General features: G+C 34.6%; 1 protein-coding gene across 1 annotated transcript in view; it reads right to left on the bottom strand.

Annotated features, from left to right (window-relative positions):
* RBFOX1 (RNA binding protein, fox-1 homolog (C. elegans) 1) overlaps window positions 1-15,000 on the bottom strand; it is a gene marked incomplete at its 5' end in the record, with an annotated part of 100,382 nt that overhangs the window by 5,155 nt on the left and 80,227 nt on the right. The window contains one exon of the mRNA XM_009585361.1: window positions 10,749-10,801. Within this exon, the coding sequence (XP_009583656.1) occupies window positions 10,749-10,801 (53 nt within the window). The remainder of the gene's footprint in view (window positions 1-10,748; window positions 10,802-15,000) is intronic.

The following is a 15,000-nucleotide window of genomic DNA, read 5'->3' as shown; positions in this document are numbered from 1 at the left end:
TACCGTAGACAAGATAGTCTTTAATTCTCCATTTCTCTGAGCCAACATTTGCACGAGTATGAGGGATTCATTGCGTATGGAAATCCCAGTAACTCACCTTCTGGGACAACTGTGCTATCTAAAAGCAAAAGGGTTCAGCACTGAAAAGGCGGCGACTTTACATAAATGTCTCTTACTCTCTGACCAAGCCTAGGGTCACAGATTTGCAGAAGGGTATATAACCACACATCTTGATGAAAAAGAAGTAGAAAAAAGTTCAGTAAGTACAAACTCCAAAGTGTAATTGGTTAATATTTGGTATTGTGAATAAGCCATTTTTTCCCAGCAACAGAGTCTGGCACTTTGAGCAAACGTAAAGTGTTCCTATAAAGTATTCTATGGCAAAATCTGGATGTTTCACTACAAAGTACAACCATAGTAGCTGAATGCCTTCAGTTGTACTGTCTTGTTTACTCAGTGAATTCAACTTTCTGTTAAGGGATAATACATTAAAAAGGAGTTAATCTGTTAAAGCTATGAAAGTACCACAAGTTCATAAATGTGGACTCTATTTCTTACCCCACAGCTATGTTTACTTTAGATTTGGGCAGAGAAGTCCTCATAGCTATCGAAGATATACATGAATATCCAGGGGAAGCAGCATGTTGGGCAATCACTTTCTATCTCATGGTCTTAAATTCAGGAAAACATGTGTAAAAGACTTGTGTAAAACATATTAATTTCTCTTTTGCATCCAATATATTGATGAGTGAAGGATTAAATTTATATATCACTTCCATTTAAACACTTGGTGTCCATAAATACCTATCTTCAGAAATCATCCAAAGCAGTTAACAACAAAGAAACCAGGCAGTTCCCACTGAAAAAAATGGAAGGAAAAATAGCTCACATCAGCCTATGTTGGGTAAATGACACTTCGTGATCCTTTGAGTTGGAAAGGGGGCATAAGAGTTCTTTGAACAGGACGCTGACCCCATGCTCCGGAGCCTCCTTGGTTGGAAGAACTTCCATAAACCTCAGCCTCGGTAACCCTCCACATTAGGATGCAAACATTATAATATTTAGCAATTTAAAATACTTAGCTTTGATAGTAGCCATAACAGAATCTCGTATGTCTTGTTCAGCTACACTGAAGTGAAGACAACACCTTATTTTCCTGTGCATGCCCATTTTTAAAGTCTGAGAATCCATTCTAAACATCATTATAATTTTAATTCTCTCAAGCCAAATCTCATTCAAACAGTAAGAAAAAAATCTAGAAAGGGAAAATGATTAATTTAAAGCTGGACTTGTTTCCAGCACTATAAATTTCCCTCATATCCCCAGTAACATGGAGGAGGAATTGCATGTACTATTATTACACTTGCTTTAATGTCATGACTATTATTTTTAAAGCAATGGGAATGGGTACATTTTCAAATTTCCCCCCTGTCCCCCCCGATTAACTGGTATTACTGCAGTACTGAACATGGACTGTAAATTTAGACCTGTAAGAATTACATTAGTTTTGGTCTAGTGTAAACCATTAACTACACTGGGACTTACTCTGTAAGCTTTTTCCCCCCACTGCTCTGATCCATTTCCTGCTGTAGGGCTGCGTTTTGACTCCATGCTGCATCCCATTCCTGCAGGATCCTTGACTATGTCACAGTGCCCCACAAAACTGAAAGTCTAATGGGTCACCCATGGCAGGGGATTAAGTGGCCTAAATGCAAAGGCCACTTTTAAGGAAGGAACAAGCCTGAATACATGAGCTTTAATAAAGCTCAGGCTTTATTAAATTATTTGTATATTTAACCCAACTACTGAAGTAACTAGCAAGTTTACAACACCAATGTAATAAAACATGTTGCTAATAGTATTACATCAATACTTTACAGAAATCTGGACAACTAAGAGGAAAATATAGATAAACAAACACATTAAGCAATTTCAAAAGAAAGAAAAAATGACTGTTTCAACCCAGTATTTACTTCTGAGTACATTTTTATTACTCTTTTGCCAAAATAGTAATAACTTGTTGTTAGTGCTTTACATTTTTTTTTCATCCTACTGTGTAAACCATGTCTCTTCCTTAAAACGAAAGAGTTGTGAAGTAATCCTAACATGAAAACTGTGACCTAAATTAATGCTTACTCCTCAAAAAGAATGCTTTACATTTATATTATGATAATGCTGAAGTCTGTGCTGTGATATTAACATAAAAATGGTATTTCAGAATTAGCAACGCTTATATTCTTGTTAAAATAAGAAACACTTCTTCCTTTTCTTTTACAGGATATTGAAATTCCACTTGAACGAATGTGTGCAATGTAAACATAAAACAAAATAAAATGTAAAAAGCATTCTTCCAAATCTTCTGTAAAAGAAAATAAAGTATATAAAATTAATTGCAAAATTCTCATTCTTGCACCCTTCTAAATACACTTGACATATGTAAGCACAAACATGGAAGAATATATTTCCAAAGGGGAGAGAATACATGCTCAGATATTATCTGGGAAAAAAACACATTGAAATTCCTCTGTGATGAATAGACTTTTTTTTCTCCTCAGGGTGACCTCTACCTTCAGAATATGATGGTTTTATTATGATTAACAAATTTCATTTCCACAGAGGAAAGGAACAGTGTCAGCTTAAACTTAAAGCAAGTGGGTTTCTTTTTAAATGCTAATTTTTAAACACGCCCTTGCATGACACCAAATTTAGAAGCTCAGAAGGTTAGCAGAATAGATTCTGATTTCCATGCTGAAAATAGTAAGAAGGATTTAAACTATATTGTCACACTGAAAATCAGTAAGCTAGTTCAGTCCCATAGTCATTGGTTCATTTATTCACTACTGTGCCAGCATGCTTATTTCTCATTAAAATTAGTGGCATTTAAATGCTTTGTGATAATTTACACCAGAAATAATCATTCTAGGTAAACAATTTACTAAAATTTAGGACATGCAAGTGGCAAAGTATTTTGAATAAATTAATAGCCAATGCGATTATCTGTGTATTTTACAGAATGTTAAATCAATGTATCAAAACCAATACGTGCACTCACAAATTCTTGTCTAAGAAAACATCTGATGAACAATTTGGATGCACCACAAATTAGAACAAGGTACGTTCCACTATTTTCCAGTAAATCTGGAACAAGTACTCAGGAAAAAAAAACAATGTTTGCTAGCATTTTGTTACAACACTGGCACTGGTTCTTAAGCAGCTGGACTAACACCTTACTGGAAAATAACTAAGAAAAAAGTCAGTGTAGCCATGCTAACATCTGTAAATGCAGCTGTAAACTATTCACCAAAAGCTCAGTGTATGGTATGTTCCTCTTTACTCATGCTATGTCTCAATTTCTTCAATCATTTTCAGTACAGGGTTTAAAATTGCTAAAATACTACAATACAAGGACAATTTGTTGTCCACTGCACAAATAAAAAAAAGAGAATTGAAAGTGGTAATTGGTTGTGAGATTTATTTTAGTAGGGCCTTTGGAATTTAATCTCTCTCTTTAAATCATCAGTAGTAGGTATTTCTGAAGTCTCTAAAAATAGGGAAAGTATGTGCCTCTCTAATTGTAATTATCATTTTAGGTTTTTAAGTTCTTTGGTACTATGGCTGTATTTCCATACACATCTAGGAGAGGTTTGGAAGCTCCTTAATAATATACATACTATAGGGTTTAATAACAACCATTAATAAGGAAAAATTCACAGTACAGAATATGAAACAAGTTAACACATTTTCCACAAGTGATTTGATAACTATAGAAGGGGAATTTTAAACATGATTTTATTTTTTAGAAATTTGATGCACATATCTTTCTGATCACTATCATTTCCCCCCATTTTTTAAAGTCTAGATATTGCTGGAAGAACTATAGAAAATTATGAATCTGTTTAAGAAATATAAAAAGAGAATTTAAAAATCTGGTACCACCTCAGCTAAATCTAACTCTGAGGTAATCCCCCATTACTTGTCATATTACAAGCAAAGCGTATGTATCACTGGAAAGCTCGTATTTCTAATTTTTCCACAATATTATCCATTCTTTATTAGTTTTGATTATAAGTGAACAATCAAGTGACAAAACTGCTGCTTCTTCAGACCTATATGTGTTGAATCTTCAACCGGAATAACCTTAAATTACTGAAATTCCTGTAGTGGCAATTATTACTAAATTTCACAAAAAGGCGACTGAACGACTGAGACTCGGCTACGTATGAGAAGGTGGAGCACAGTGCCGCGTGGTTTGGTATTCCTGCCCTGCTTGTTCACCCAGGAAATGGGCACTGTTGCAGGATGTGCCTCTTGCTGTTGGCAGGTGGCACGGAAAGGGCAAGCCACACCTTTCCTCTGTCAGATCTTAATGCAGAATTACAATAAAATTTTAGACAAAGATGTGAAGATTTTAGTAAAGAATTGGAAGGAAACAAGGCAAGCAAGGGTTACCTGGCCTTGTCCAGATAAATGATTCCAATAACTAACATTTTGCTCTTTCTCTTGGTCACATAACTATGATGATACCAAGACAGATGACGTGAGCAGCGCACCAGTTACACACCGCATTGCTGAGCAGTATTTTAACCTCAGTGGGGTCAACACTGTGCAGCAGTGGCAGTCCTTTAACTTAAAATTCTCTACTACAGTAGGATGTGCAACCAATCAATTTACTTCATTTTGGATATTAATACCAAGCAACTTTAGGCATTTCAGTCACCTGAATGAGCAACGAGTCTCTCTCTATATCTCAGAAAGCAATGAGGAAAGATGTCTATCCTAAGTTTTTACTTACAACCAAGGAAAATGATTGCAATCTGCTGATAAAAACAGTTTCTAGTCATTTTCCTTGATTGTAAAGGTTAAGAATGCTAAAATCCTCTATGCAAAGTTTTAAATGCACAATATCAAACACTAAGATCATTCTACAAGGAAGGACTGGTAAAATATTTTGTTGCATATCATTTTCCTCTTCCACTACTGATAATGCTTTACAGATTTGTCATGTGGAGCAGAAGAAGAATTGGGAAGATACAGTAGAGACAGACAGCACAATGAAACTTCAAGGTATACTGCAGAGCTGAACTCCTGTATACCTTGAAAGCCATGAGGGATAGGGCAATAATAAAAGATTTCCATGAAGGGATCTTCATAAATAGGTCATTGATGAAATATTAAAAGCAGTCTTTGCTTTTTCCTGCGGGTTGGAGCAAGAAGAAACTTAAGAAGCCTATTCAGAATTTTCGATATGCAGAGACAAATTTCAAATTCTTGACTGTGTATTTATTTATGTCACATCTGAATTTGGCCAGTTAATTTTTCTTGCTAATTGATGGGCATGTTTTGCAGAAATTTTGGTCATTGATGCTAAAACCTGATTTTAATTTTTATTTCTGTATGCCAGCCTGTAACTTCTTTTGAAATTTGTTAGATCTTTACAGCCATCCAAAGGTGAGCCGCCACCTTGTTAAACATTTAAATAAATATGGTTGATATTGGTTAATTTGCAGAAATTTCACTTGATGCCTGGTTAAAAACCTAACATAATTCTGTGCTACCAACAACACCTTTCTGTATGATCTCTATCCAAGAAAGTTAGACTTTATATAAACTTCATAAAAAAAAAGCCACTGGGGAAACTGAGGCTTGCCATCAAGTGACACCTAAAACCAGCTGTATTACAATGAAAACCAACTATTTCTTTGATCTGTAAAGCATTTTCCTATTACTATTGCTGTTATATTTTGGGGCAATAAACCTTGAATAAATTCTTATCTAGTTCAATAATAAATATACAGGGTACTTTGTTTATTAAATTTTAAAGCAGTCTTTTGTGCTTGAGTGTGAAGTTCTGTAGTATGGAATAATATTCTATTTTGTTTAATATTTTAAATGTAATATGATAATCTCAAGATACTGAAACTGAATCCTTGTTTATTTAATGTACTTTTATATAACCATACATACGTACACACACACAAACCACCTTTCATGTGTACTACTTTCAGTCAGAGAAAAAAATTCTGGTTGCTTCATTAAAAAAACAGTACAGAAGATGCACACATGCTTATATGCACTTGTTGAGGGCAAACACAGATTATTCACTATTTCTGTTATCAAAGGAGCTTCACGTTGCAAATCCTCCATTTACAAATCACAGAACCTTAGCTTTGCTTAATCTTGTCATGTTGTCACATTTGACTAGCCATGCGAACTGACCTAGAACTGTAAGCACTGGGAAGGCAAGCTGTCAAAGAGATAATGAAAAAGATGCCAAAAAGGGCTGCCAGTATTTTCACTCGGTGAGAAAAAGGAATTAATCAAACTTCATGAAAGAAGAACAGAGGATAATCAAAGTGTTTACTGATTTTTATCAACTGATCCAATAGCTGAACATCTTTACCACACAACTACCAAGAGCAGTAAAAGCTGTAACAAATGGAATTCCATATGAGTAACTATTTACAGCAGCAGTAAACACAAGTTTACACTGCCAACATAAAGGACACTTGAATTTATAGAAGTTGTTTAATAATGTGCCTTAGTACAACATTTCCTAGTCTTTCCAGAGCAAAAACTTCAGTATCTGCTAGTTTTCACAGGGAAAAACAGTACAGCCTTAAATAAATACTAGCACAAAGACCTTACAGGTGCTCCTTCATCTTCATTTTTTATTTTATCTGATTAGTGGAAGAGCATAGCATAATAATAAAAGCATCTCATAGAAAATGGTTATTTTCCCAGTCAAATTGCTCCATGAAATGAAGTCAAACCCACAGGCAGCAATACTAAAAGGGAAGAACCTCTCACAACTGAACATACGTCTTTACACAATAATTCAAAAAGGCTGAAGGAAATATCTCTGAAACTGCATTTTTCCAAAGCAGTTTGGATTACATGTACTTCTCGGAAATTCCTTTGAAAGAGTACAAGCTGATCAATATCTCCTACCAGACGTATGAATAAGTAATGAGATGCATGCAAGCATGTATGGCAAAATTTTGACCAGCTACAATTATTTATGTGCCGTAGCAGAGGTACGCCACAACAGGCACCTTAACCATTCTAAGCATTTTGTCAAATATTCATTTGCTTTTAAGTAAGTATCGCCATATTTGCTATTGTTTCATGAATTAAATTTGTGGTAGTGTTAGTGTTAACAGGTTAATGACAGTATACAAGAGAAATTGTGTTGGTCAAAAATTGCCAATATTCTGTTCAAACTATTTCAATAGTACAAACTCCAATGTTTGCTTCTTTGAGCTGCCTGCTTTTATGAAACGTTCTTCCTCGAGTTATAAAACTAAACCTTTCAGAATGTTTAATCTCTTTTGGAGACTGTATCTTTCTCCAAATGGAGGTCAGTAACTTAATCTAAGACTGTCAACTTCTAAAGCTTTATAATGCATTTCTTTTGCACACACACACACAGAGTCCCGCCTCCTGGGGATGATTCTGCTCAAATATGTAAATAAATACAGTCACAATTGGACAAATGTTATACCCACTTCCACCATACTTCATTCCAAATTTAGGTTTATGTATACACTTGCCTCTCTGTTATTTCAAAATCATAAACTGCATATACACTTGGAAGAAAAATAATACCAGGCATGCAACTGCACTGGATTTTTTTGTTTGTAGATGGAAGGTGGATAACAGTTAAAAATTGAAGGAAGAGTGATATAAATATAGAACAATGATCCTGTCCCATATTTACACAAAAATCATAAAATGTAATATGCAGGTACATCCTAGAATGTCCTTGGAAAAGACACTACAATTTTTTTTTTCTTTACAAACTATGAATTTCAATCTTACAAAACCTAAAAGAAAAAAAAAATATATTGAGCACCGATTTGAAAAATTCATTAAAAATGCTAAAGATTCAAAATGAACAATGTTCGATAACTAATATGTAAATAGATCATGGGTTTATTCTGCGTCTCATTCTGATTTATTAGGAGCCTGATGGGGCAAGATGCCCATTGCCCCCATCAGCCAGGAACCTCAGGATTAATTCTCCCCTAATGTACCCATTGTCAGAGATTTGCTAGAGGAAGGTCTTAGAGATCCTTGTTAAAATTCCATCATCAAACTGACAGGAGGTTTCCGATAGTTTCCCTACCTCTGTCCTAGTTCAGGTCTGTTTGCAGACTCTTTAATCATGCCTGCCAGAGACGATCTATCCCAGAAGCACAGAACATCTCTTCTGAAGAGTAATTATTTTTAGCCTGAGAACACACTGGATGCAATCAAGAGTGAAATATTTTTAAATTTCCCATGGAAGGATCCCTCTGTCAGATACCTGAATATGTTTTCTTTATATAATGTGCATGCAAGAGCAGATACACATACATAAACAGAAATGTATATATGGACACACTATCCATTCGTTAACACATTTATTTATGCTTCTATTCCCAAATCAGAAAAGATGTCATGTGGCTGAGGGCTGAGTACCCTCTGGCAGGAATGATAAAGTATTAGGAAGAGAAGAGTGAATATTACCAGCAGAATCACCCAAGACCTCCCATTTCCATTTGATGATAAAGTTCAAACCAAAAGTTTACTTGCTATATTATTATTTGAAATTTACAAACACACACATTCTTTACAAGGAAACAATACAAACATACATATACTCACATTTCAAACATCGAGCATATTATCAGTATCTTCACTTTATATCAATTTTACAAACACAGTTGAATTACTGTAATGGAGTTTAGGAGCACTAAAAAAAGCACTATAAAGTTGTACTGTAGGTGTTTTGCATGCATCTGAAAAACCACAGGAAAGTTAGCTTCAGTTCTAAAAGTTTATGTATCTCTATATATGTTCCATGTATTAAAACAAAACATCACATAATAAATTAGTTGAAAGTCAACTTACAGATTTGAAAGACCAAATGCAACCATGGCACCTTGTACTACAGGAATATGGGCTAGAGAATTGTTTTTTTGTAAAGCCAAAAGTCCTTTAAATTCTATGACTAAAATTTAGGTATATAAGAAACAGAAGATACAGGCTTTCATTAGCTTTCTCCTTCAGATCGTATTACAGAAAAGGCACCTACAGTCACCTATCATGGATATGTTTGTCATATGGTCAAAAACATACCTAACAAAAATACCTTATTGTTGAATCAATTCAACAGAGGTGATCAACTGGTAAACTGAAAAGTTTTAATAAATCTATTTCCTTCTGTGTAAAGTTCACTGAATTTACTGATAAACAAGAGTGCTATATTTTTCACTGGAATTCCAAAGTAGTGATGTATGGAATATGTATAATATAGTCTTGGACACTTAGATTGTGCCTGAACTGAGGGGAAAAAAAAGTCTTTATTAGAGAAATAAGTATTGCTTAGAAGGGTTCACTCTGTAAAACAGGAAATTGTTTTCAGGACAAGAAAAGTATTAAAGACTGCATGTCTATCTCAAGAATTCCAAGTTTAAAAATTGCTGAAATAATTATATTTAGTCTTACTTAGCAAGGCCTAGATTTATAAATTAGTGGCCTCCCTACTACAGCTCACTCTAATCTGGAGCTGAGCAGGAAGCACAAGTGAAATAATGAAAGCCAAAATCCAAGTCTAGTGAGATCAAGAAAGTGTCAAATGTTGACTTCTCAAAATGTATTCTCTTAATGATGTAGAACTTTGAAAAGTCTATGTTAAATCAGGTTTTGTTACGGAAGAACTTTTCAGGTTACCACCAAAAATGCTATGGCTAGCATACAAATTATTACAATTTTAGCATATTTTGGCTTTAACTATGATCTTCTTTTTCATAAATGAAAGTTTTTATTTGTTTCTATGTAGGTCACTATTGCATAAACAGAAAACTTCACCTTTCATTTATTTCTGCTAATCTAAAACTCTATAAATAAACACTTCTTAACACCAACATTTTGTGTCACACTACATATCCTTTCATCTTTCAATACAAGCAGCTTCTATGAACGCAGTAGATTTTTTGCATAACATTATTGGCAGAATATGTCCCGGCACTCTTACTATTTATTTTAGCTTTTGATTTCTTATGTAGTGACATAATACCATCCTTACCTGAATTAAGACTAAGATTGTTCAAACTCTATTGCTTAAAAGAGAGAAAATCCCTTGACACATTCAATAGATTTATAAATTACCATTACCTTTTAAAAACATTGTTCATTCTTCTGTACCCATGGCTTACAACATGATAGTATATTAGCAAAGCAGCTAAGACTTTTTACTTACTAGAGAGCGATCCTCTGAAGACACAGACCCTCTCTCCCACTATCTTATCCATAGGATAGACTTTGTGAGTGCTTTAGGGTCTGCAGTACCCTTGTGGGCAATATTTGCCCCCAAAGAGTTGAAAAGAAAATTGTTAAAACTATAGCACTTACAATGTCCTACATACATCTAAGCCTTTACTCTTTTCTTTAGTTCTGTTTGTTCTGGCTTCTTTAAAGTCACATCGTGATTGTACTGCACAGTAAGTATTTATTAGAAGATTTAACATATCCTTACTTTTCTAGGCCATATGATATTTAAACTGGAAATAAAACACCAAAGTCAGCAAAATAACCTAATGCCTTTTATATGGCAGAACCTATAGGCTCAAGCTATAAATTAATTAAACTATTCCAAAGATTTATACTATGGACTTTCCTATGCTTTCTCTTACGATTAAATGCAGCATGTGAAAAAGGATATTGAGACCTGGATGGATGCATCAAGAAGTATCAATGATTGTTACCTGCAGAGGTGTTACAAGAAATTTCATCTGCTGCAACGAAGACGAATTGATTTCTGCAAGAGAAGATAAAATTCACAATACTGCTTGCTGACTGGGAAATGTGCTAGCTGCCAATTGACTTGATGTTTACAGATGGGGTAGGGTAAGGGTGCTTAATTTTAATGAATGTAGCAAGAAAAAGTGTTGACGTATTTCAGTACTATAGAGTTTATAAGGATCATGAGGTAGACATGCTGGGACCTTTTAAATGAAATAATGGTGACATTTGGATATGGACTATGTACAAACTCTTGCATTGGAAGCTTCATGTTTAGTGTTACAGATATGTCAATATATTTATGAAGTCTAACAAAAATAAAACGATATTTATATTGCTATAGATATTAAAGGGCACTACTGCAAAATATGTAAAAAGCGTTTTTTGAAAAAAATACTTGCAATTTACTTCGTGCATCTGAAAAGAGGATATTGAAAATAAAATATTTTGCTTTTTATATGTCTAATATGATTGCAATCAGAAAACGAATTTTCTGCTATTTATTAAAAAAATGACATAGTATATTCTCATATACTGTCATCCAAATACATACAAAAGTCTTTTGCAGAATCTTAGGAGAATAAACTAGAGATGTAAGTAATTTAATATAAACCTTCTCTTGCAAAATTCTTTTTTAAGCCAGGTAACTAGATAATAAAAAGAGAAACGCTAAATACACTAATATTTCAAAATGCAGAAAACTTCACTACAGCACAAATCCTGATTTGTCCTTTCCAAAGTCAAAGCAAACAGGATTTGGGTTAGTGGAAACCATGTTTAAGGATTAACATCAAATTATTCCTTTATATGCATATACATAGCTTCCTGGAATTACTTTTGTGTTGTGTGGGATTTATAAAGAACCTGGGTGAAGTTTTAACACTTGGGTGCTGTTTTACTCCAAATTGCATGTAGCTTTTCCAGCCTGCACTGCTAGGCATGGTGAAAAACGGAGTTTTTCTGGTTTGCACAGCTTTAATGCAAGAGTCTACCAAATAGGAGCTAGAAGGAACTAGTTCTCGCTTGTACTGAGGGCTACCTGGAAAACTTAGTTCTGCAAGATGATAAAAGCTCTGTCAAGCATTAAGTACTCTGACGATCCTATTGAAAACTATTGAGTTCAGGAGCAAACATCTCTTAGGGGTAACAGAACCTTGAGGAGTTAAGCCCTAAGAGAACAAAATCTAGTTCTATTACTTCACCTCCAATGTTTTAAAGAGATTTGAAATTCTCGTTTAGAAATCTGTGAACCTTGCTACTTAGAAGTTGACATGGGCGGGGGGGGGGGGGGGGGAGGAGAGAGAAAAACAAACACCACAAACCAAACCCAAAATAAGGAATCTGTAATCCATACTATAGGGACAGGATTGATTAAGATCAAAAGGAGTATCTGATCATTGCCTCTGGCCTCTCTCAGAGATACTAGCACCTGCCTTTTAGTATGAATGAACTTAGTGATCAAACTGTATATTCTTTCATTTTCAATTGGATGTACAATTTTCAATTGGTAGTTTTGCTCTTTATTTTGTCATCTGCAGCAATTTCACAAGCTAATGAGATCTACCTAGCATGTAATGTTAGAGAGATGAATTTAAAAAAATGAAGGGGGATAAATTTAGCATTATAAATACAGAGCTACTCTGTATTTCATAGGTAGTATAATTTGTCACTGTATTTACTGCTATCACCTCTTTTATTATCACCTCTTGTGATAATTATATAGAAAGAAACAGGTAGATGTTTGCCTAAAAGGGATTCATCCAGTAGCAATGCAGACTTACCAGCTACTGTTGTACAGAAAATCCTTTTGATTCATTTCTATGAAGTTATTAAACTGCCCTCTCATTTAAATGAAAAGATCACTTTTCCTTAAAAACTGCCTCTAAAGTGGCTAGCTGAGAAGCTCCTTTTATTTATCTCTATTCAGAACATTTGTTGTTGTGGAACATTGAGCCACAGAGACTATATCTTCAGATGCCAAAGAACAGAATTATCTGTAAGAATAATATGCAGGTTTAGTTACTTACAGAAAGACCCCAGAACACTAAATGCTGTTTGTCTTTTGGAACCACAGAAGTTATTGAAACTGTTCTGAAATCTTACTTTTTATTTCCAACTCTTTACTAATTGCTGGTAGAAAATTAATTTTAAAAAATTTAACCCAAACTGATACCTATTTAAAAAACATCTACCATAAGACATTCCTTGTTATACTGCTTCAGTTTACATAGGAAGATACTATTTTCCCTGTATTTTGCTTTTGTAAAATTCATTTCACAACTCCATAAATCAATTTTTAAAGTAAGGAGAAAGTTACATATTGGTCCACACAGCAACTGTGAGAATGAAAAGTAAGACTAGGTGCTGGAGTTCAATAAGCCAGTTCAATTTTTTATAAATAATGAGGTGTTATTGGTAAGAATTACAAGAAATTATTTAGTAGTTTGATGGCTTTAATGTTCTTATAGTGGCAGGTTTTTATTTAGTTAAATTCTATACTATTGTTTACATAAACCTAGAGGGAGAACTGATAATCAGAGGTCTCACTATACACATATATCACACCTGATGTCCAAAGCAAGTATTATTCCTTACTGTGGACAACCCTATAGTTTGCAAAAGGAGTCCTTCTGAGTTAAGCTGACAGTGTGGTACATCATATTCTGCCTGCCTTAAAGTACATGACAAGCAGACCTGGAAAAGGGCAGCTAACCTAACTCAGTCCTTTGCAAATGTAGGGTTGTTCCCTTTAAAGACCAATTTTATGCACTAACTGTATTGAGCATACAAGGCTTAAAAAACTCACAAGTAAGGTGTGGTGAAAATTCATGATGCATTTTAAGTTGTTTTAATGTTCCTCATCACTTCTCCGCTTTTTATTGATTCAAAAAGATACAAGAAATGTAACTGGACCCAGCTTTATTACACAATAAGCCCTGCTCAGTTATTAAGATACAGAATTGCTTCCATCAATTTAATTTGTGTATTAACAGTGTAGAACAAAACTTTTACTGCTCATTGTTTTATACTTCAGACGTAAAAGAACACACATTTAAAATCCAGTGAACTTTTTTTTCTTTAAATAAAATTTTGAAAGTTGTTACTGGTTGTAAGGGAGATAAACAGAAAAACAAATTGAAAGAGTAACGTGACAAATACATTGATCTGAACGTACAGTTGGATATATTCAACTTGCCAGATATTCACACCCTGGGCTAAGTGCAATCCTTTTAAGTGCTGGAGTGGCAGCCTTTGGCAGCCTGAGCTCTCTGATGGAAACCCAGACAGTGCAGGTCATGAACATGTACTTCTGGGACTCAAAATGGCTGTGTTCCATCTGAGCAGCTATTTCCCAAGGGCAAACACTTCTGCATACTACTACTTCTCTCATTCCTATACATCAATTTCTTATTTCTTCTAGTAAATTGAAAACTACCACAGATTTTTACCAGTATGGTTGCAAAGATATTTTTAAAGTTGGAAAAAAATGTTTAAACATTCAATGTATTTCCTGAATTCGGACAGAAAGAGAGGAAGAGGACAGCAGAAGTAATAGTAAGTGATTTGATGCTCTTTCTTACTTTGGGGTAGTTATTGATCCCACATTACCCCAATTTTCAAAAAGGCTCAGATATGTTCTAATTTCCCCTGCACTGTTCCCCATAGACCATTTGGCAGATTCCTAACAAATATATTCCTCGAAGCCCCAGATCTGGCATAAACCTCTCTATCAGTTTCAGCACCTGTTATTTCTACCCAGCAGGTCTTCTGCATATCCAGTACCTTAGGTGCTTTCTTTCTCTCTCCTTGATGCTGTTAGTTTGGTGAAAACAGGCCATACTATAGCACAAAACTGATTTTTTTTTTTTAAATCTTTAATCACTAGAGTCCAAGCCTTATCTTCGCTATGGCTGTGTAACATACAAAACTACTTCTCTGAAGAAACCTCACATGTGAATACCTTCCCTCTTTGCTTCTTGCTAAACTGTATTCTAGAAAGATTCAATGTGGTAGAACGGGGAACAGCTTTAGGAGAGGAGTTTTTGACCACCCTCTGTCAGCCTTTCCATCTTAGCATCTTTTTCACAGGAGAGCTTGGAAAAAAAAGGGATGATATTCTACGTGCATCTTTCTGTACTGCACTTTTTATTACAGGAGACCTTTTATTACAAGATCCTTGATTAGCAACATTAGGGCTTATGCCCTCAGGAATGC

Source organism: Fulmarus glacialis, unplaced genomic scaffold (genome assembly GCF_000690835.1).
Source record: "Fulmarus glacialis isolate BGI_N327 unplaced genomic scaffold, ASM69083v1 scaffold69, whole genome shotgun sequence".
Classification (NCBI taxonomy): domain Eukaryota; kingdom Metazoa; phylum Chordata; class Aves; order Procellariiformes; family Procellariidae; genus Fulmarus; species Fulmarus glacialis.
Note: the sequence above shows the minus strand (reverse complement) of the source record. Positions and strands in the feature narration are given on the sequence as shown.